The following is a 23,458-nucleotide window of genomic DNA, read 5'->3' as shown; positions in this document are numbered from 1 at the left end:
ACAATATTTAGAAGTTAAATCTTAAACTTCAAATTAGAAACAATGTTTCCTGGTCAAGATTTTCTTCTGTGAATATCACTTTACCAACCAGAGTCATGGCAACCAATACTGACACCAATAATTCAATCTTTGCTGTTATTCCAAAGATGGATGTGTCCACAGAATAGCACAGATGTTTCACAGTATTGGCTCCTGAAGTCAAAGTACGGGCTCACCTCTGGCATCGATATATTGAAGAAAGACAGAATGAATACATCCAAGTCAGCAGGCAGCGAGCAACCACATAGAAAAGAAAACGCTTTAAAATGCCTGAACCTCAAACAGGATTTTTTCATTATGTTAAAATGAAAATTTAATGAAGTCCAAGGCAGTAGAAATAATAAAGACTCTTTCACTATAGAATCAGCTGCGTGTTTTACCAGCTTGTACCACGATCTTCATGATTTCCAAAGTAGGAACTATCCCTTGTACTGATCACGAAGTCTCCTGTCCCAACCATGATGTGACGTTGTCTGCTCCCCTGCAGATCTGGATGCTGCCGTGTTCATCAAAGAGTGAAAAGCATACAGAGGAGGCTACAGATCAAGAATAACCTTCAGAGTAACCAATCACAGTGAAGAGCCAATCACTGAATTCTCTAAGCCACGTTTTCCTCACTTGTAAAACGTCCATGTTACAGTTTCAGAGAATTAGATAACGATTGAACAAGATAGTGTATTTTAAAAGTGTATTATGTCAGGTTTCACAGAGCGGATGCTGACTAACTGGTAGCCAGTACTGCTCACGATTATAGCTGCTCTATATGACACAATGACCACTGACTTCGTCCACTTTATTTACATTGTACTGTTCTACCGACATATTCTCTAAATATGGTCTGTTTCAGATTTATAAATTCTTAGGAGACATGAATTACAGCTAAACAGTTCTCTCTCTGTAGCACCTAACAATCAAATTCTTAATAAGAAAATGTACTTTGTTTCCTGTTTATATTTTCATTTATAAAACAGTCAAGTACACTTAATGAAGTACATGTCTCCTCAAATTACCCAGCTTTAGCAAAGGACACTTTCTCCACTCTATGATCATCTTAAGGCTTTTAGAAGAACAATGAAATCTCGTTTCACTGTGTTACTAGTATATCTTCCCTATTTCAACATCTGCCACAGAACTTGGTCCTTAACTCACATTTTGAAAACATTTTCTCTCACTTTAAGTAGAACTAGCTATCAAACAGTGAGCCAGTTCCTCATCTGCAGGGTCCAGTTCATATTTAGAGAAGATTGGTGCTAATGAGGAAATGTTCCTTCTGATGTTTTAATCAAATATATCTCATGCTATGGATCTTGCAGTTCAGACTTTGTCTCTGACGAGCGTCCCTCTATAATCTCTGTCTTTGTTCCTCTGTTGGTAATGTGTCTTTTTTTCTCTGGCTTCCTTCATGGTTTTTATCTTTGGTTTCCAGCAGTTTGATTACTATGTGTCTTGGTGTGTACTGTTTTCATTTATACTGCATGGGGTTCGCTAAGCGTCTTGGATTGCTGGCTTGATTTTCATCATTTTTGGCAAATTCTCAACCATTATCCCTTCGCCTATTTCTTATGCCTTATTTCCCTCTTCTCATTTGTGGAACTCCAACTACATGTACGTTACATCGTCTGATATTGTCCCAAAGTTCCTTGGATGCTCTATTTTGCCTTCCCTCCCCCTAACACTCCCCCTGCCCTTGTATTTCTGTTTGGACAATTTCTATTGACCTATCTTTAAGTTCACGCTTTCCTCAGCTGTGTCAAGTGTACAGATGATCCCCTCAAAGGAATTCCTCATACATGATACCATGGCTTTATTTCCTGCATCTCCACTTGACTGTTTCTCATAGTTTCCATCTCTCTTCTCCATCTGTTCATACATGTTGTCCACCTTATCCATGATATCACTTAACACAGTTATTTAAATCCCCATCCAAGAGTTACTTTAAAATTATCTCAGTTACTAGTTATTTTAAAGTCCCTGAGTCTGACTCTAATGGTTTCTTTGTCCTCGAGTGGGAGCCAGGGTTGTGTGCAGCTCAGTGATAATTCACTCAGCAAACATTTACTGATTGCCCATTATGGTGATATATCAGTGAACAAAACAGATGAAAATCCCAGTTCTCAAGGGGTTTACATTCTAGGAGACTTTGTTAACTTAAAAATTACTATTGATGGGCTTCCCTGGTGGTGCAGTGGTTGAGAGTCCGCCTGCCGATGCAGGGGACACGGGTTCGTGCCCTGGTCCGGGAAGATCCCACATGCCGCAGAGCGGCTGGGCCCGTGAGCCATGGCCACTGGGCCTGTGCGTCCGGAGCCTGTGCTCCACAGCAGGCAAGGCCACAACAGTGAGAGGCCCATGTACCCTACCCCCTCAAAAAAATACAATGAGGTCAGAATTGGGGTTAGGCACATAAAACTTAAAGTTTCATTCAACTTTCACAGCTGGGCCATGGACAGAGCAGAACTCAATGAGGTCCTCATTCAAACTGCTCTGACTACAGGACTAGATCCTTCCACTGGAATTCCACAATCCAGAAAGTCTGAGGACTGAAAGTTTTCACCAATTTGACACAAACACATTTGACGGCAGTGCTTGCCTTGCACAAACGTGGACCTCTTTGCTCCAAACCACCTGTGGCTGGGGCCTGAGCCCCATACACCGCCTGCTCCTGACAACCAGGCCACGCTGACATGTCCACAGCCAGCCCCAAGCCCCACAGTCCTCTCTTGCAAGGCTCCTTTTCCACAGTAAAGACAGGCAGATCTCCACTGTGCTCTGTTTCAAGGGTCTCCTGCTATCAGTGCTGTTCTCACTGAGCCACGTCATTTCAATACAAAAGTACTTCGAGTTATACCCTCAACCACGCTCAGCAATTCGCAACCTTTACAAACTCAGTGCAGAGCTATTCAGAAACAATTTTCTGTAACAGTCTATACCCCTTTTTCAATGGGGTTGGAGAGCATTACTGCAAATTTACTTCAAAATAACACTGACTGAATGAACTTCGTACGTCAGATAATTTACACCCTTGCCTGAGTTTCTTTTATTAAAACACCTGCATGAGGATTGGTTCAAGATGGCAGAGAACAAGGACGTGCGCTCACTCCCTCTTGCGAGAGCACCGGAATCACAACTAACTGCTGAACAGTCATTGACAGGAAGACACTGCAACTCACCAAAAAAGACACCCCACATCCAAAGACAAAGGAGAAGCCACAATGAGATGGTAGGAGGGGCGCAATCACAATAAAATCAAATCCCATAACTGCTGGGTGGGTGACTCACAAACTGGAGAACACTTATACCACAGAAGTCCACCACTGGAGTACAGGTTCTGAGCCCCACGTCAGGCTTCCCAACCTGGGGGTCTGGCAACGGGAGGAGGAATTCCTAGAGAATCAGACTAGGAAGGCCAGTGGGATTTGACTGCAGAACTTCAACAGCCCTGGGGGAAACAGAGACTCCACGCTTGGAGGGCACACACAAAGTAGTGTGCGCATCGGGACCCAGGGGAAGAAGCAGTGACCCCAGAGGAGACTGAACCAGACCTACCTGCTAGTGTTGGAGGGTCTCCTGCAGAGGCGGGGGGTGGCTGTGGCTCACCACAGGGACAAGGACACTGGCAGCAGAAGTTCTGGGAAGTACTCCTTGGCGTGAGCCCTCCCAGAGTCTGCCATTAGCCCCACCAAAGAGGCTGTAGCTTCCAGTGCTGGGTCGCCTCAGGCCAAACAACCAACAGGGAGGGAACTCAGCTCCACCCATCAGCAGACAAGTGAATTGAAGTTTTACTGAGCCCTGCCCACCAGAGCAACACCCAGCTCTACCCACCACCAGTCCCTCCCATCAGGAAGGTTACACAAGCTTCTTAGATAGCCTCATCCACCAGAGGGCAGACAGCAGAAGCAAGAAGAGCTACAATCCTGCAGCCTGTGAAACGAAAACCATAGTCACAGAAAGACAGACAAGATAAAAAGGCAGAGGGCTATGTACCAGATGAAGGAACAAGATAAAACCACAGAAAAACAACTAAATGAAGTGGACATAGGTAACCTTCCAGAGAAAGAATTCAGATAGTGCAGACGACCCAGGACCTCGGAAAAAGAATGGAGGCAAAGATCGAGAAGATGCAAGAAATGTTTAACAAAGACCTAGAAGGATTAAAGAACAAACAAACAGACATGAACAATACAATAACTGAAATGAAAACTACACTAGAAGGAATCAACAGCAGAATAACTGAGGCAGAAGAACGGATAAGCGACCTGGAAGACAGAATGGTGGAATTCACTGCTGTGAAACAGAATAAAGAAAAAAGAATGAAGAGCAATGAAGACAGCCTAAGAGACCTCTGGGACAACACTAAACACAACAACATTCACATTACAGGGGTTCCAGAAGGAGAAGAGAGAGAGAAAGGACCCGAGAAAATATCTGAAGAGATTACAGTCGAAAACTTCCCTAACATGGGAAAGGAAATAGCCATCCAAGTCCAGGAAGTGCAGAGAGTCCCATACAGGATAAACCCAAGGAGAAACATGCTGAGACACATAGTAATCAAACCGGTAAAAATTAAAGACAAAGAAAAATTATTGAAAGCAGCAAGGGAAAAATGACAAATAACATACAAGGGAACTCCCATAAGGTTAACAGCTGATTTCTACAAGAAATTCTACAAGCCAGAAGGGAGTGGCATGATATATTTAAAGTGCTGAAAGGGAAGAACCTACAACCAAGATTACTCTACCTGGCAAAGATCTCATTCAGATTCTATGGAGAAATCAAAAGCTTTACAGACAAGCAAAAGCTAAGAGAATTCAGCACCAACAAACCAGCTCTAAAACAAATGCTAAAGGAACTTCTCTAAGTGGGAAATACAAGAGAAGAAAAGGACCTACAAAAACAAACCCAAAACAATTAAGAAAATGGTAATAGGAACATACTATCGATAATCATCTTAAACATGAATGGATTAAATGCTCCAACCAAAAGACACAGACTCGCTGAATGGATACAAAAACAAGACCCATATATATGCTGTCTACAAGAGACCCACTTCAGACCTAGGGACACATACAGACTGAAAGTGAGGGGATGGAAAAAGGTATTCCATGCAAATGGAAATCAAAACAGAGCTGGAGGAGCAATACTCATATCAGATAAAACAGACTTAAAATAAAGAATGTTACAAGAGACAAGGAAGGACACTACATAATGATCAAGGGATCAATCCAAGAAGAAGATGTAACAATTATAAATACATATGCACCCAACACAGGAGCACCTCAATACATAAGGCAACTGCTAACAGCTATAAAAGAGGAAACTGACAGTAACACAATAATAGTGGGGGACTTTAACACCTCACTTACACCAATGGACAGATCATCCAAACAGAAAATTAATAAGGAAACACAAGCTTTAAATGACACAATAGACTAGATAGATTTAATTGATATTTATAGGACATTCCATCCAAAAATGCAGATTATACATGCTTCTCAAGTGCACACGGAACACTCTCCAGGATAGATCACATCTTGGATCACAAATCAAGCCTCAGTAAATTTAAGAAAACTGAAATCATATCAAGCATCTTTTCTGACCACAACACTATGAGATTAGAAATCAACTACAGGGAAAAAAACATAAAAAACACAAACACATGGAGGCTAAACAATACGTTACTAAATAACCAAGAGATCACTGAAGAAATCAAAGAGGAAATCAAAAAGTACTAGAGACAAATGACAATGAAAACACGATGATCCAAAACCTATGGGATGCAGCAAAAACAGTTCTAAGAGGGAAGTTTACAGCAATACAATCCTACCTCAAGAAACAAGAAAAATCTCAAATAAACAATCTAACCTTACACCTAAAGTAACTAGAAAAAGAAGAACAAACAAAACCCAAAGTTAGTAGAAGGAAAAAAATCATAAAGATCAGAGCAGAAATAAATGAAATAGAAACAAAGAAATCAATAGCAAAGATCAATAAAATGAAAAGCTGGTTCTTTGAGAAGATAAACTAGATTGATAAACCATTAGCCAGACTCAACAAGAAAAAGAGGGAGAGGACTCAAATCAATAAAATTAGAAATGAAAAAGGAGAAGTTACAACAGACACTGCAGAGATACAAAGCATCCTAAGAGACTACTACAAGCAACACTGCCAATAAAATGGACAACCTGGAAGAAATGGACAAATTCTTAGAAAGTTATAAACTTCCAAGACTGAACCAGGAAGAAACAGAAAATATGAACAGAGAAATCACAAGTAATGAAATGGAAACTGTAATTAAAAATCTTCCAACAAACAAAAGCCCAGGACCAGATGGCTTCACAGGCGAATTCTATCAAACATTTAGAGATCAGCTAACACCCATCCTTCTCAAACTCTTCCAAAAAATTGCAGAGGAAGGAACACTCCCAAAACCAGATACCAAAACCAGAGAAAGATACTACAAAAAAAAAAAAAATTACAGAACAATATCACTCATGAATATAGATATAAAAATCCTCATCAAAATACTAACAAACAGGATCCAACAGCACATTAGAAGGATCATACACCACAATCAAGTGGGATTTATCCCAGGGATGCAAGGATTCTTCAATATATGCAAGTCAATCAATGTAATACACCATATTAACAAATTGAAGGAGAAAAACCATATGATCATCTCAATAGATGCATGGAAAGCTTTTGACAAAATTCAACACCCATTTATGATAAAAGCTCTCCAGAAAGTGGGCACAGAGGGAACCTACCTCAACATAATAAAGGCCATATATGACAAAGCCACAGCAAACATCATTCTCAATGGTGAAAAACTGAAAGCATTTCCTCTAAGATCAGGAACAAGACAAGGATGTCGGCCACTCTCGCCACTATTATTCAACATAGTTTTGGAAGTCCTAGCCATGGCAATCAGAGAAGAAAAAGAAATAAAAGGAATCCAAATTGGAAAAGAAGAAGTAAAACTGTCACTGTTTGCAGATGACATGATACTATACATAGAGAATCCTAAAGATTCCACCAGAAAACCACTTAGAGCTAATCAATGAATTTGGTAAGGTTGCAGGATACAAAATTAAGGCACAGAAATCTCTTGCATTCCTATACACTAAAGATGAAAAATCTGAAAGAGAAATTAAAGAAACACTCCCATTTACCATTGCAACAAAAAGAATAAAATACCTACAGATAAACCTACCTAGGGAGACAAAAGATCTGTATGCAAAAAACTATAAGACACTGATGAAAGAAATTAAAGACGACACAAATAGATGGAGAGATATACCATGTTCTTGGACTGGAAGAATCTCAATACTGTGAAAATGACTATATTACCCAAAGCAATCTACAGATTCAATGCAATCCCTAACAAATTACCAATGGCATTTTTTACGGAACTAGAACAAAAAATCTTAAAATTTGTATGGAGACACAAAAGACCCCGAATAGCCAAAACGGTCTTGAGGGAAAAAAACAGACCTGGAGGAATCAGACTCCCTGACTTCAGACTATACTACAAAGCTACAGTAATCAAGACAATATGGTACTAGCACAAAAACAGAAATATAGATCAATGGAACAGGATAGAAAGCCCAGAGATAAACCCACGCACCTATGGTCAACTAATCTATGACAAAGGAGGCAAGGATATACAATGGAGAAAAGACAGTCTCTTCAATAAGTGGTGCTGGGAAAACTGGACAGCTACATGGAAAAGAATGAAATTAGAACACTCCCTAACACCATACACAAAAATAAACTCCAAATGGATTAGAGACCTAAATGTAAGACTGGACACTATAAAACTCTTAGAGGAAAACATAGGAAGAACACTCCTTGACATAAATCACAGCTAGATCTTTTTTGATCCACCTCCTAGAGGAATGGAAATAAAAACAAAAATAAACAAATTGGACCTAATGAAACTTAAAAGCTTTTGCAAAGCAAAGGAAACTACAAACAAGACGAAAAGACAACCCTCAGAATGGGAGAAAATATTTGCAAATGAATTAATGGATAAAGGATTAATCTCCAAAATATATAAACAGCTCATGCAGCTCAATATTAAAAAAACAAACAACCGAATCCAAAAATGGGCAGAAGATCTAAATAGATATTTCTCCAAAGAAGACATACAGATGGCCAAGAAGCACATGAAAAGCTGCTCAACATCACTGAATATTAAAGAAATGCAAATCCAAACTACAATGAGGTTATCACTTCACACCAGTTAGAATGGGCATCATCAGAAAATCTACAAACAACAAATGCTGGAGAGCGTGTGGAGGAAAGGGAACCCTCTTGCACTGTTGGTGGGAATGTAAACTGATACAGCCACCATGGAGAACAGTATGGAGGTTCCTTAAAAAACTAAAAATAGAATTACCATATGACCCAGCAATCCCACTACTGGGCATATACCCAAAGAAAACTATAATTCAAAAAGACATATGGCACCCCAATGTTCACTGCAGCACTATTTACAATAGCCAGGACATGGAAGCAACCTAAATGCCCATCAACAGACCAACGGATAAAGAAGATGTGGTACATATATACAATGGAATATTACTCAGCCATAAAAAGGAATGAAATTGAGTCATTTGTAGAGACATGGATGGATCTAGAGACTGTCCTACAGAGTGAAGTAAGGCAGAAAGAGAAAAATATCGTATATTAACGCATATATGTGGAACCAAGAAAAATGGTACAGATGAACCGGTTTGCAGGGCAGAAATAGAGACACAGATGTAAAGAACAAACGTATGGACACCAAGGAGGGAAAGCGGTGGGTGGTGGTGGTGGGATGAATTGGGAGACTGGGATTGACATATATATACTAATATGTATAAAATGGATAACTAATAAGAACCAGCTGTTTAAAACTAAAATAAAATAAAATTCAAAAAAAACCCACACCTGCAGTTTTTGTCTCTGTAGCGGCCCACAAGGCATGAACAGCCCAGGGCTGAAGCCGGCCCTGCGTCTCTCTGGGAGGCACAGAGGAAGCCCAGCAGGCCCGGGAGCAGGGAGGTCCACTGCACTCCCTTTATGAAGCACCCACTGTGTGCACGGCACCCTACCCTGCAGCCAGGTACACTACAACGGACCCTAGATCCTTCTGCCAGGACCCAGAAAAGGGATGTACATCAAAATTAATCACATGGGAAATGCCCTACGTGCCACAAAAGATGTACAGGTGAAGCTACGCAGGAATCCAGATGACAGCAATTACTTAAATGACTGAAAGGCAATTACCTTCACAAGTAATTATGCCTATTGTATTACTGTAGAGGAGGTTATTTCTATTTCAAAGATCCATTTTAGGTATAAAATGTAGAAAGACATTGTAGGTTTCCCCCCCCAGTGAGAAACAGAAAAACAGCAGAATTATTATTTATACAATTAGAACATAATATGCCAACAGTTAACTACGGTGACCTAATTTGTTCTAATTTATTTTAATAATTCAGTATGAATTTTTCCACAATTATCTTTGTTCCTTATTTAAAAACAAAAATGCTGTGTTGAGTTCTGAAGGATTGAGTTCTGGCTTTGTGTGACTATGGCAATGACAATGACAGTGCAGCCTGTCAGCAGTAAATGCCAGGGCTCGGCGTCAACACCAAAGACCCCAAGGATCTGCTGGGTGGTGAGTTCCTATTTCTAGCATTTAGTTAATGTCTTCCTCCAAATCCACTGATGCATCCATGTCTCAAATGTAAATTTCTGGAGCCCCAACCAGACTCTGAGGTGCAGTCAGCTGTCATGGTGTGATCTGGAAGCTTCTTGGAAATGTATCGTCTCAGGCCGCTCCACGCCCACCGAGTTAGAAACTGCATTTTAACCAGATCCCAGATGATTTCATGCATATTAAAGTTTGAGATGCCCTGACTCAGAAAAACATAATCACCACAATGATTTGAAAAACAAAGGCGAGCAAAATGAGACCGTCCTAATCTTATGAGTGAAGGAACTGGCTATAGGAAGGCAGCACAGAGGCGGCTGCCGAAGCTGGAGGCTGGCATTTTCTGAGGCTGCTCATTTGCTTTCTGACAGCAGGCGAGGCTCTGGGCATCCTGCTTTCTCATTTGTAAGATGAGAATTTTAAAAATAAAAAAAAATTTTAAAGCTGCAAAAAATGATTATGACAATTTGGTGAGGTAATAGCTACTCAATCAACTTGTGCAAAGTATTGACTGATTGGACGAAACTGAAGTCCCTGCGGGTAGCTCAGGTGTCTTTCTAAACACTGCCAAAGGGTAACCATGTGTACAGCTGGGCCTGGTGGCTTCAGGTCAGGGTACTGTCATGGGAGACGGAGAATGGCCCGTCTTCCTTCTTCACAGCGCTCAGGCCTGGAGGACAGATCACACAGCGGCCCCTGTGCAGCGAACTTTCCCCAGAACTTCCTGAACTGCCCCGCCTCCCGAGGAAGGGCGCGGTCCACTGTATTCTCAGGGTAAACACAGCTGCACTGTCTGCTGACCACACATGGGAACAGAAATTTAAAATACGAATAGATTTCCTATTATATTCAGAAAGCACAACATTTTGGTAAGGTTTCTGAAATACTGTCAAAAGTGCAAATGTGTTAGCAAACTTGGCATTACCTGAATTCTCTGAATGTTTCCCTGTGTGCTTAACTTGTACACAGGAAACCTCATAAATCTGTCAGACATCTTCCCTCACTTGACAACTCACCAGTCTGCATCAAATAGTGTCACGTTAAAAGTTCTGGCATCGGGCTTCCCTGGTGGTGCAGTGGTTAAGAGTCCACCTGCCAATGCAGGGGCCACGGGTTCGAGCTCTGGTCCGGGAAGATCCCACATGCCACGGAGCAACTAAGCTCGTGCGCCACAACTACTGAGGCTGCGCTCTAGAGCCCGCGAGCCACAACTACTGAGCCCGTGCGCCACAACTACTGAGCCCACGTGCCTAGAGCCCATGCTCCGCAACAAGAGAAGCCACCGCAATGAGAAGCCCGCACACCGCAGCAAAGAGTAGCCCCCGCTCGCCGCAACTAGAGAAAAGCCCGGGTGCAGCAACAAAGACCCAGTGCAGACAAAAATAAAAAAACTAAATAAATAAATGAAAAAACACCATTCACTAAAAAAAAAAAGTTTTGGCATCAAATTCTTACAGAGCCAAGGCACCGCAATAAAATATCTGGCTTATTTATGAGCATTTAGAAAATGTATTACGGTAGAAGCTGCACAAATATTCAAAATTAAGACATCCTCTGGTACAAATCCTTGTTTTCCTACCACCGAAATCCCCTGGGAACGTGCTGGATCTAAAGACACAAACTTGTTGAGACATGGTCCCCTCAAACAAGAAAAGGCTTCAGAGGCAGCAGGCCAAGCACCAAAGCCATCCAGCCCACGAGTCAGCAGCTTCGATTCGCAGCTTGATCCCAGCACCCTGAGCCCTCCACCTCGGCATATTGTCTACGGCGGGGAAACCACTGGATTTGGTGTGTCTCAAGCTGCCTGCTTTGCTGTTAGTCAATAATCCGATGGCACGTCATCAATACAATGAAAATGCTGCCAGGCCCTAAGAGGCGAAGTCTCAGCTCTAAACCCAGAGCAGATAGCATCACTTCCTTCTTACTTGACTTTTAGTGGTTTAGTGTTTTCTTACGAACTAAGATGGCATAAAAGAACCTTTGGAAATGCTTGCATAGCGTCACAGACTCGGATGGCACAGAGAAAGCCGTACAGGGCTCAACGTGAAACACTGTAATGTGTAACAGAGTCTAACTTCTATTTTTTTCCTAAAAAAAACTGCAGTCCTACCTTGTTTACAGTTGGCATATTTAATTAAATTTGACTGACTAGAATTTTTGATGTGAGTATGGAGCTATTAGTTTTTAGTTTCTAACTTTTAATTTTTTATTTTATATAAAAGAGCAGAGAAGTCTCAGAAAGTTCCGTGACTGATCTAGGCCACCTGCACCGGCAGTGGGGCTGGGGTCAGACCTGCCTCTGCTCTCCGGTTCAATGGTCTTGTCTAGACATAACTGAGAAGCATTAAAGCCGAAAATAAGAAACGTTTCAAAACAACTTAAACTTGCCAAAAGGAATCTAGTTCTAGTTGCACTATAATTTTTACCTTCAATCCTTATTCATATCTCCTGGGAGGATGACAGGAGAAGATTTATTACAAGGCTGTATGTCTCCTTGGAAATACATCTTAAGCAATTTTAGCCTTGGGCTAACTCTCACAAATGAAGGCAACAAGCTAAATCTTATAATGATGCAACACACAACAGTTCTAAAATGAAAGCACTAGAACCGTGCTAAAAATAACACTTACTATGGAAATCGGCCTGCTTTTTTTGTGAGACGTACTGTATAAGAAGTATAAGCCATTTCCTACGATATTAAGGGATTTTTTTTTTTTTTTTTTTTTTCCCAGTACACGGGCCTCTCACTGTTGTGGCCTCTCCCGTTGCGGAGCACAGGCTCCGGACGCGCAGGCTCAGCGGTCATGGCTCACCGGCCCAGTCGCTCTGCGGCACGTGGGATCCTCCCGGACCGGGGCACGAACCCGTGTCCCCTGCATCGGCAGGCGGACTCTCAACCACTGCGCCACCAGGGAAGCCCGATATTAAGGGATTTTTAACTAGGAAAAACTGGAAAAAGAAAACACCCACAATGTTATAATACTGATTTGAGTACTACTGTGTGACCCCTCAAAAATGACTTAACCTGTCTGAGCTTCAGTTTCTACAAAGTGTGGATAACTATGTACCTACTTCATACACTGCTGGACAGATTAAATAAGAAAAAGACATATGAAATAATAAATGTTAACTTCTATTATTTATTGCTTGATAAGTACTTTGTGAGAAAGGTAACTAGAACAACAAACATTTCAGTGCAGTGGCTAATGGACAAAATTATGCAAAACAATTTAGGTTCTCTTGAAAGTCAATGGACTATATCTCTGGTGATTAGCAATGCAGCTGGGGGTTACAAAATTACCAGAAAAAAAAGAAAAAACGTGAAGACAAGAAGCATGATGAAGATTAAAAGGCTAACACCTGAGGAAGAAGGGAATAGCTCAACTCTAGACTTTTATGCACCGAACAAAATAGTCTCAAAATAGAGCAAAAAGCAATGAAATTACTTATAGGGCGCTGAAATTACTCTGTATGACACCATAATGATGGATACATGTCATTATACCATTTGCCCAAACCCACAGGACGTACGGTCCCACAAGTGAACCCCATGTAAACTGTGGACATGTCAGTGGAGGTTCACCAGCTGTTACAGATGCAGCCCCCGGTGAGGATGCTGATGGCAGTGGAGGCTATGCAAGAGTAGGGCAGGGGGTTGATAGGAAATCTCTACACTTTCCCATCAATTTTGCTGCCAACCTAAAACTGCTTTAAATAAATAAAGTCTTAATAATTTTTAAAAAGAGACAAAACTAAGGGGAAAAAATGATACATCCAGCATCCTAGTGGAAGCCTTACATCTCTCAATTTTTGCTAGGTCATAAAAATTAGTCATATATCAAAGATTTAAACAACACAATTAAAAGGCTAACTTAACAGAAGGGTTTGAAACCCCAAGCCCAACAATTAGAAAATATACAGTGTACGCAAGCACAAACAGAACATTTCCAAAAACTGATGACACACTAGGCCATAAAATAAATATCAACAAAATGCAAAATCAGTACCAGTCGGACTAATTAGATATCAATAACAAAAAGATAAACAACTCCTCTACAAAGGTTTAAAAATTGTAAACTACACTTCAAAAAAACTCATTGGTTGAAGAGGAAATTACAATGGAAATTAGCAACATTAGAAACATGTTGTATTAAAATCATGGCATGCAGCTAAAGCACTGCATCACACAGTTTAAAATTTATAGCATTAAAATGTAAATGCACATGTTAGATAAAACTGAAACTCAATTGGCTAAGTGTCCACCTTAAGAAATGGGGGCAAAAAACGAAGAAGAGAGAGAATAATCATAAAGACAGAAACTAATGAACTAAAACAAACAAAACAGGGAGGATAAACGAAGTTTGCATTAGTTCTTTGTAAATACTCCTGATACTTATCTTCTGCCAAGATTGAGAAAAAAATGAGAGCAGAATACTAGGGATGAGAAGGACACAAGCACGGATGTGGCAGGACCCGAAGCATGAAAGAATGCTATAAATAACTTCATGCCAATAAACTTGAAAACTTGGGTTAAATGGGTCAATTTCTCGAAAATTACAAGTTAGCAAAGCTTACTTAGGAAGAAAAGAAGGCCAAAGACTCCTGTGACTATTAAGGAAATCAGTCATTTAAAAAATCTTCCCACAGAGAAAATGATAGACCCTGAATGGTTTCATGGCTGAATTCTGACAAAGTTTCAAGAAACCAATTATTACAATTTCATAAAAGTGCTTGTAAGGAAAAGAAGGAGCTCTCAGCAACTCATTTTATGAAATGGGATATACTTAATGCCAACACCAGCAAGAGTGAGAGGACCAAGAAAAGCACGAGCGCATCTCTCTCATAAACACAGACACAAGAAATCCTCCACACACAAAATATTAGCAAACTGAAGCCAGCACCGTATTAAAAAAATAACATTAAGTTAGGACCAAAGTCATTCAACCCTGGCTTGCAAAGGTTGCTTAACTTTAACATCCACGACAGTACCAGACAAACGGAAAAGAACCACCCAATTACCTCAAAGGATGCAGAAAAAGTCTGATAAAATGCAATAACTGTTAATGATTAAAAAGAAAAAAAAAACCTTAGTTAACTGGGAATAGGAAGGAATTGCCTTCTCCTGTTATCTCTACTAAACCTACAACAACACACAGCTTGCTTTATGGTAAAACATGAGAAACATTTCCTTTAAAAATCAGGACAAAGGCAAATGATGCTCATATTACAACTTCTATTCCACGTCACTCCTGTACTGGAGGGTCCCGTAACTCGAGGGGGACAAAATAAAGACATAAAAGCCCTCTGAACGGGAAAGGAAAGATATAGCTTATTATTTGCAGCAAGAGTAACTGTTTGGTTAAAAAACTTTTTAAATTCCATAGACAAGTCATCAGAATTAATAAGAAAGCTTAGCAAAGTTCCTAAAAATAAGATATATCCAATAAAGGATAAATTGCACATTTAAACACCAGCAACAAACAAGTAGAAACATAATTTTTTAAAATATACATTTATAAAGCTATCAAAAAGGTAGGGCATCCAGGACTAAATCTAATAAAAGTTAAGCAAGACTCCCTGGAAGGAAGTTTGAAAACACTTTAAAACGCTTCTTAAAAGACCTAAGGAAGGGAGAGGTGTGTCACAATCATGGCCTGAAGACTCAATATTCAAATATCAGTTCTCCCTAAACTGACCTACAGATTTAATGTAACCCCAACCAAACTCTTACCATAGTTTTTTTTTCAAGAAAATGGGTAAGGTGACTCTAAAATGTGTAGGAAAAAAAAAAAAAGGCCCAAGAGTTGACAAGAAATTTCTGAAAAACAAATAAAAAAGATGTGCCCTATCAGACGTCAAGACTTATTACAAAGCTGTAGTGATGCAGACAGCACGGCACTGGTATCAGGTCAGACAGAACAACAGAATAAGAGGGACCCCAGAGCAGATGAGTGCACACAGGTGGGCACTGGGCACCCATCCCCCCAGGTCACTGGACAAAGAGTACACGGTGCTCAGACAACTGGTCATCCACCAGGAAGAAGGGAAACTGCATTTCCACTTCACACCAAACACAAAGAGGAGTTCCAACTTGATTAAAGACCTAAAGATAAGGGAAAGACACTAAAACTTTCAGGAAAAAACAGAAGAGTCTTTTTATGACTTCTAGGGAAACAAAGGTTTTTAAAAATAGGATATTTAAAGCATTAACGAGGACGAAAAGACTGCTGGATTCAACAAAATGAAAACGAAGTTAAATCCATCAAAAGATACCATAAAGTGAAAAGACAAGCTGTAAACTGAGAGCAGACATACAGATGACAAAGGATTATTATTCCAACATGTCAAGAAATCTGAGAAATCAACAGAGAAAGGCGAACGTCACACAGGAAAATGAGAAGAGAAACAGGCGTGCGAGAGAAAACAAAGATGAACAATGAAGACATATAAAGATGTTCAACCCAGACGTACTCGGGGAGTCCTGCTGGTAGTGAAGGTCCTCACAGCATTCCATTTCACAACCACAAAATTGGCAAAATTAAAACTTCTGACAGCATCAAACATTGATGAGGATGAGGTGCGAGGGCAACCACTGCTAAAAAGCGTCAGTAAGTATGAACGTTCTGGACGGACGGCAGCCTGGAGAGGGAAGTGGGTCGGAGGAAGACAAACTCTGCGTGATCTCATTTATGTGTGGAATCTTAAGAAAAAAAACAAAAAAACTGAACAGACTGGTGGTTGCCAGAGGTGGCGGGTAAAATGTACCAACGTCCAGTTATAAGGTGGAAAAGTCTGGGGATGTCACGTACAGCATGGTGGCCACAGTTAATAATACTATATTGTGTGTCTGGAAGCTGCTAAAAGAGTAGATCTTAAAAGTTCTCTTCACAAGAAAAAAATCGTAACTATCTGAGGTGATGGATGTTACCTAAAATTATTGTGATCATTTCACAATATGTACACATACCAAATTAAGTTATATACCTGAAAGTACTACAATATGTCAAACATATCTCAATTAAAAAAAAAAAACATGGCATTACCTCATAAACTTGAAGACGCACCCACCTTACAAACCCAGCAATTCCAATCATGCACATGAATATGAGGAGAAAAGTAAAAAAAAAGTCCACAGCAGATACAGATGAACTAGTAAACCTGGAGGAACCCATTTCAATGACAGAAGAATGGGTACATAAATTACAGAAGATTATGCTGAACTGAAAGTAAATACACTGCACCTGCGTGCAACACCGATGAATCTTAGGCATACCAGGATTATAAAAAGAATCACAGAAGGTTAGAAACCGTATAATACCATATTTTTTTTAAACTCAAATACAAAACTAAACACTATGTTGCTGAGAAATAAGTAACTTATGTGTGACAACTATTTTTAATCAAAAAACAACAGGAATTCAAGACTGTCCTCACCTCCAGAGAGGAGCATGTGGTAACACTTGACTTTTTAAGTCGGGTGCTGGTTTCCTAGATGTGCACTCTACAGTATGATTTTGCAACATTAAGCATTAAATAAAAACATACTACTTTCAGAGGCATCTCCTTTCCAATCGTTTTTGAGAAGAATCTACTGAGCTGAAATCAGCTTTATTTGATCCCCATCCACTGTTCCCAGTATTACTGTTTTCTGGAATGACACAGCAGATATATCGTCTTCCTCTACATGGTATCCTTCAAATATTACAACAGACTGCAGCTCCTTTTTCTGGTCTAAAACCATATTCTTACCACATTCCTAAGAGGAAGGGGTTCCCAACTTCACATGACGTGGCAGCCTCTTCTCAGGCCGCTTTCTAGATCACCGATGTCACTGTCATCCCACAAGGAACAAGAGTCCCCGTAGCCTGAAACGCCCCGGGCTTGGCAGCCCCGCTCCGTGCGGTGCACTGAGGGCAGAGGCGTGCTGGCGAGGAGGGGGGACAAGGCAGGAGGAGACGCGGCTGGAAACTGAGGACCGAGGACAAGGGGGACGGACGAGGCAGACCCTGCGAAGGGAGACAGGGCGTGTGCTCCTGGGATCCAGGAGGAAATATACATGGGGTCTTCATCCCTGGTTCCCGGCACAGGGCTTCTAATCCCCTGGAACTTCCTGAGGGGAGGAGCGAGAGAAGCGTCTTTGTCACTCATCACGCCCCTTTCAACCGCACAGGAGTTTATGCTGCGTGATGACCAGACTGTAGCCGTGACGCAAGCCGCTCCATCTTGAGCAGTACTGAATCTCTGGCTAGCACAATACTAAGAACTGGCCTCAGGAGAACGGGATCAACACTGTTTCTCATAACGGTCTGTAGCCCCCCGTTCAGCAGTCTCGCGAGCAGACTGTGAACAAGCCAGCACCTGAGGAGAGACCACGAGGAGCGGACAAGGCTGCGCGCAGCAGGGACAGCGACAACTCTGGCCTCGACGATTCACTGAGATCACTTCCCTTTTCCCTTGAAAAACCTTCATGGTTGAGCAGAATCTTCAGAACTGCTTCTGGGACACGAGTCCGCCTTCTCCCCGGGTCGCAGGCCTTTCTGCTCCCACCAGCACCTGTCTCTTAAGTATTGGCTTTTTGAGCAGTGAGCAGCCAAACCTGAGTTTGGTAACAACGGTAGCTGAAAGGTGGAAGCAACCCAAGTGTCCTCAGCGGATGAATGGCTGAACAAAATGTGGTCCATCCACACAAAGAAAATCACTCAGCCTTAGAAAGGAAAGAAATTCTGACACAGGCTACACCTGGATGAACCTTAAAAACATTACACTAAATGAAATAAACCAGCCACAAAAGGATAAATACTGTACAATTCCACTTACATGAGGTCCCCAGAAAAGTGAAATACATGGAAACAGAGCGGAGTGCCGGCTAACGGGCTGGGGGAGGGGAACTGAGGCGCTCGTGTCTAACGGGGACACAGCCTGGCCAGGCGTGCAGGACGAACAGCGTCTGGGGATGGCGGTGGTGAGGGAAGCGAGCGACGACAGCGCACTTAACACCCCTGAACAGTCACTGAAACACGGCTAAGCTGGCACGTTGTACGTAATACGTGTTTTACCACTACTAAAAAAAAAAAAAGGAGCCGCGTACGAAAACGTTCAAGGGAGGACACAGCCTGTGCTTCCAGAAGTGTGGAGCCGCTGGACGCAACTGGAAGGGTCAGGCTGAAGGCCAGAACCAACGAGCGTGGAGAAGACAGACAACAGCCCCGTTCCTCAGATCCCACAGGTCCTGCGACGCAGCCTAAGGTCGACCGAGGCCTGGGAGGAACTCCCCGAGACCGCTGATTCACATCAAGTTCATCACGTCTAAAACCCTGGATGTTTCCACGGGAGCTGCTACCAAGTCTGTTTTTCTGCTATACTTGTGCTACTGATTTTAAGATTGATTTACAACTAATTCTGCTTCAGCTTTGATGCTGTGGCTTGTCAAGATGGTTTGAACCTCGAATGAGCACCTCTGGTATTTGTTTCCTGACAGCTGTGTGGCACCTGCAGATCTGAGAGGCATACTGCTAATTCTGTGACCACAAGGCATCCCCTGGCTCCGGGATGCTCAGGTTCAGATACAATACTTCTCGGTGTTAATAAGTCACCAACACATTCTCCCAAGAAGGACAGCTCTCTGGAACAGACCACGTGATGGGGAAAAATTCCTTCCCCGATGTGCAGCAGGACAGGAAATGAAGCAGAAAGACCCTGCTGTTCCTCTTCTGCTGTTCCTCTTCAACGTTGTTTCTTTACAGAGAGTTAGATTTGAGGGAATTAGCTCCTGCCCTTAGGCTAGAACTGCCCGTAAAGTGAAAGCATCCAGCCAGTTGGTGTCTAATCAGCGACAAGAAGAGGCGAGTCAGTCCTCTGCGAGGAGGCTCGAGGTGCCCCGTGCCTCTGGCGCCCTCTCCAGACTCCACGGGTCCCAACACTGGTTCCTGGTGTGGAGGCCGTGGCTGCAATCCCTTCGGCCCACTGCACGCGCCTTCTCAGTCCGAAATGGGAACTAATCCCCAGCAGCTTGCTGCTCGCTGCCGATCTCGTCTCGTCTGGAGTTTTGGACTTAATATTCTTTTCTTGAAATGACCTTGTTCAAAAATGGTTCTTCCGACTGAAGAATTCAGTAGTACAACAGGAACTGTCTCTTTCTGGGGACATTACACCACCCACCAAGCAGTGGTTCTAGCCCTTCCTGGCTTTTCTCATTGCTCTGGAAACAGACAACAATCTTTTTAAACTGACCTCAGTATCGTGGTGCATTTCAGCCCAGCACTTAGGTCCGATGCTGACAGGGTCTTGCCACCGTTCCGCAGGCGGCCCGCTCCGCGCGTCCTCGGGAACCGGAGCCCCCAGGCAGCTCCTCCCACGGCCGCTTCTAACCTCCCCACACGCCGCCCACCACCTCCCCACCACCCGGCCCCACACGCCCACGTGTCTACTTGGCTCTGGGTTTCAGGCCGGCGCCGCGAGCGGCCGTGTGTGCAGCGGACATCCAAGGCGAGACCCGCCCTCCTTCCTCAGACGTGCCCTCCTCCCGGACTCCCTGCTCTCGGACCCTCCCCGCCAAGCCTCCGACGGCCGCTCCTCTCCCGGCCCCGCTGCTCCTCTCCCGGCCCCGCTGCCGGCACCTTGGCTCTGGCCCTCGTCACCGCTGACCGCAGCAAAGGACGGACGAGCCCTCGGGTCCAAAGGTGGACTCCAGGGAGGCTGCCGACTGGAGGCTAATGAGAAGGCGGGTCGGGGCAGAGTCACAGGAGGGACTCGGCCCCGAGGGGAAGCCCGGGACACAGGAGAATCCCCCTCGTCACCAGGCGGGCGAGCCGAGGGCCGGGACTCCCAGGGTGGGGGCAAGGCGGGCGCAGAGACAGACGGGGTGCAGGTTCTGAGCGCGAGGCCATTCCCGCGTTCGTCCCTGTCCGTCCCCCTACCCGCCCTCGGTGACCCTGCCACACGCGCCGTCCTGCCTGTCTCGGGATCTCTGAGCCCCGGGGACTGTCCCTCGGCTGGAGTCGCCTTGCCCTCAGCCCTGCTCTGCATCCCGCGACGCCAGGCCACGATTGCAGGGATGCCGTCGCACTTACTCCCCGCTGCTTCTCAGGTGCTGAGAACGGAGCCTGTTTCCTGACGGAAGGACTCGCCTACGGCCTCAGTAAACGTCCTGCAATGGGACGGATGAGGGCGGCTGCGAGCGCACCGGCGAGTTGCCACCGACGTACTTTTTCACGACCCGGTTCCTCCAGGAGCTCCTGGTGAAGCCCGTCCCGAGGCTCCAGCAGAGGGCCGGCTCCCCGCAAGGCTGCGCCCTGTGCCCGAGCACGTCCGTGCCCCCGAGGACGGGCACGGGGCAGTTATGGGAGTAGCCGCCGCGTCAGGCCATCGTCCTCCTTCCCGGACCCCGGAGCGTGGAGCCGGGAGGACTAGGCCACTGCTTGATGGGCTTCGTGCTTCCATGTCGTTGGCTACGTTGACATAATCCCCAGAGCAGCTCTGCACGTTGATGGCAGGTAGCTGACTGGATCACAGATATTTCAATTCTGTCCTCTTAGCCACAGAAACATAATGATGGAGACTAACTCGGATTAGTTCTCCAGGAGCTCATCCATTACTCTACAGTTGACAATAATGGCGAAAGTCAAGTCCAAAAATAGAAACCGCCAATTCACATTACGCATCCAGAGATACAACCGGAAAGAGAGTCACAAATAAAGGCGGGTTTGGGCCCTTCTTTTTCTGAGTCCACTCAGTCCTTCCTTTAATTTCTTTTAGCGCTTTTTTGGTGTTAGGCACAATTCTAAATGCTGAAGATTCAAAGATGACTATAACTGTACACAGGCGCTCAGGGAGGTGCAGTTTAAGGCGGAAGAACACTACCTAATGTAACAGTGTATCAGCAAAGTGCTGAGAGAATACATTTTCCGTGGGACACGCAGACAGTAAACATACAATGTTGACAGTTAGATTAGAGCTAAAGTATCGCTCGCTTAATCCTACTTTACAGAACTTAAAAACCTTTAACATTACAAGGCACTATTTAAACCTAAACCTCAAAATTAAGGAATTTTCAGACTTGGCATCACGTAGATGCTACCTAAACACATCGGGGAAATATGGCATCATAGTTTACCAAACAACACACACATTCAGACCGAGAGAATATTCAGAAGCATAAAGGGTAGAGGGAAGAGCAAAGGCTTTTTTGAGGTGAGACAGGCTTTGAGGCTTGTGTCCCCCTCTGGAAACAGGACACAGCGCCTTCCTCAGGGGGCGGCTCTGAGGAGCAGACGGGATGTTACTGGGCATATAATAAAGGGCAGCTACTTGTTGCCCACACATGACTGTAGCTACAGCTGAAGAAAGGGAGTCAGGAAACGGTAGAAGGATTCTGGTTCGGAGAAGGTTCTGAGAAAGCAGTCAGAGTTCCCGCTAGCCCGCAGGTCACAAAAGCCACCCCCGCGCCCCAGAGGACGGTAAAGAAAGTCAACGCTCCCTACCTGCCCCGTCTGGTAATGTCGGGCAAACTGGTGAACCACTCGGTAATCATTTGCAAAGTACTCCATCAGAATAGAAGGGACCTCAGCAAAGTCAGTGGGGCACCTGGTCCCTAAAATGGGGGAGAAAGAAAAAAGTGGGCATGAATCACATCAACACGTTCATCCTACTACAAACACTCTTTTAAAATGTTTTATTTGTACTTCTGATGAACTATGATAATCTTTAATTCATTAAGTCGATATTTTACTTCTACAAAATTATTGCACATATTTACAGAAAAGTTTGTAATAATCTCTTATTTTCCCACGTATCAGAAGTAAAACAAAATATTTGCACAGCTGGATAGAACACCTTGTAAAGCAACGGCTCACACCCTCTACAAACAAAACTGTCTTCAGCTATGCTGGGCTATACCTGAAACACAAATTACAACATTCTTACTTAATTAAGACAGCAATTGAATTTAATTCATGAATTCCATCACCAAGTGCCCGTATCCTTCATTTCTTTTAAAAGTACTTTATCTATTGATTGCTTCTGGTAACAAGGTCAATCCTCAATACAGAAAAGCAACATTTCAAACTCAAATTATTTAAAGAACAAATCCTGTAAGCACGTCTCGGTGACACTTTATGATTCTGTCCGGTCCGTCTACCGCAGTCTTTTCAAATACCTCCTCCTCCCCCAAAAGACCGTGTGTAAAGTTATTTACTAAATACCGAAGACCAACACTTGCCCAGGTGGTCTAAGGCTGACTGACCCTGTCTGATCGCAAGCTTAAGACTCAGAGAGGATAAGCAGGAGGGAAGCCTGGGGCGTCACCCGACACGGCAACCCGCCAGCAGGGGCACCACAGCTTTACGCAGGGGAAAGCGAGAAGAAATACAAAGCACCTGGTCAAACCTTTTCAACATGCCTTGAGGTTGGTTTTGGATAAAAAGAGGCAACGGTTCATTCACTTATTCACTTGCTAAGTCTGTGCTCCTGGCTAAGGAGATACGCTTATTCATACACACGGCCACAGACTGAAATTCCACATAATATAGGACAAAATGTAAAATGGTACAAACTGAAAAGACAGGCAACTGAGACATTCCTTGGTGAGAACTGTTGTCAAGGATGGAAAAAAATGTAACGAAGATCGGGTAGCATCACAGTTGGAAGGACAAGATGACGCCATCTGTGATAAATGACCACAGATTTTCTAAATGAAAAGCTTTTTCCAATTTAAAATGAAAT

The 23,458-nt window shown here is 43.3% G+C and overlaps 1 protein-coding gene across 1 annotated transcript in view; it reads right to left on the bottom strand.

Moving 5' to 3' along the window:
* MIPEP (mitochondrial intermediate peptidase) overlaps window positions 1–23,458 on the bottom strand; it is a gene marked incomplete at its 5' end in the record, with an annotated part of 144,406 nt that overhangs the window by 67,295 nt on the left and 53,653 nt on the right. The window contains one exon of the mRNA XM_079721694.1: window positions 22,219–22,328. Within this exon, the coding sequence (XP_079577820.1) occupies window positions 22,219–22,328 (110 nt within the window). The remainder of the gene's footprint in view (window positions 1–22,218; window positions 22,329–23,458) is intronic.

This window comes from Hyperoodon ampullatus, assembly GCF_949752795.1.
Source record: "Hyperoodon ampullatus genome assembly, chromosome: 16".
Taxonomy (NCBI): Eukaryota; Metazoa; Chordata; class Mammalia; order Artiodactyla; family Ziphiidae; genus Hyperoodon; species Hyperoodon ampullatus.
Note: the sequence above shows the minus strand (reverse complement) of the source record. Positions and strands in the feature narration are given on the sequence as shown.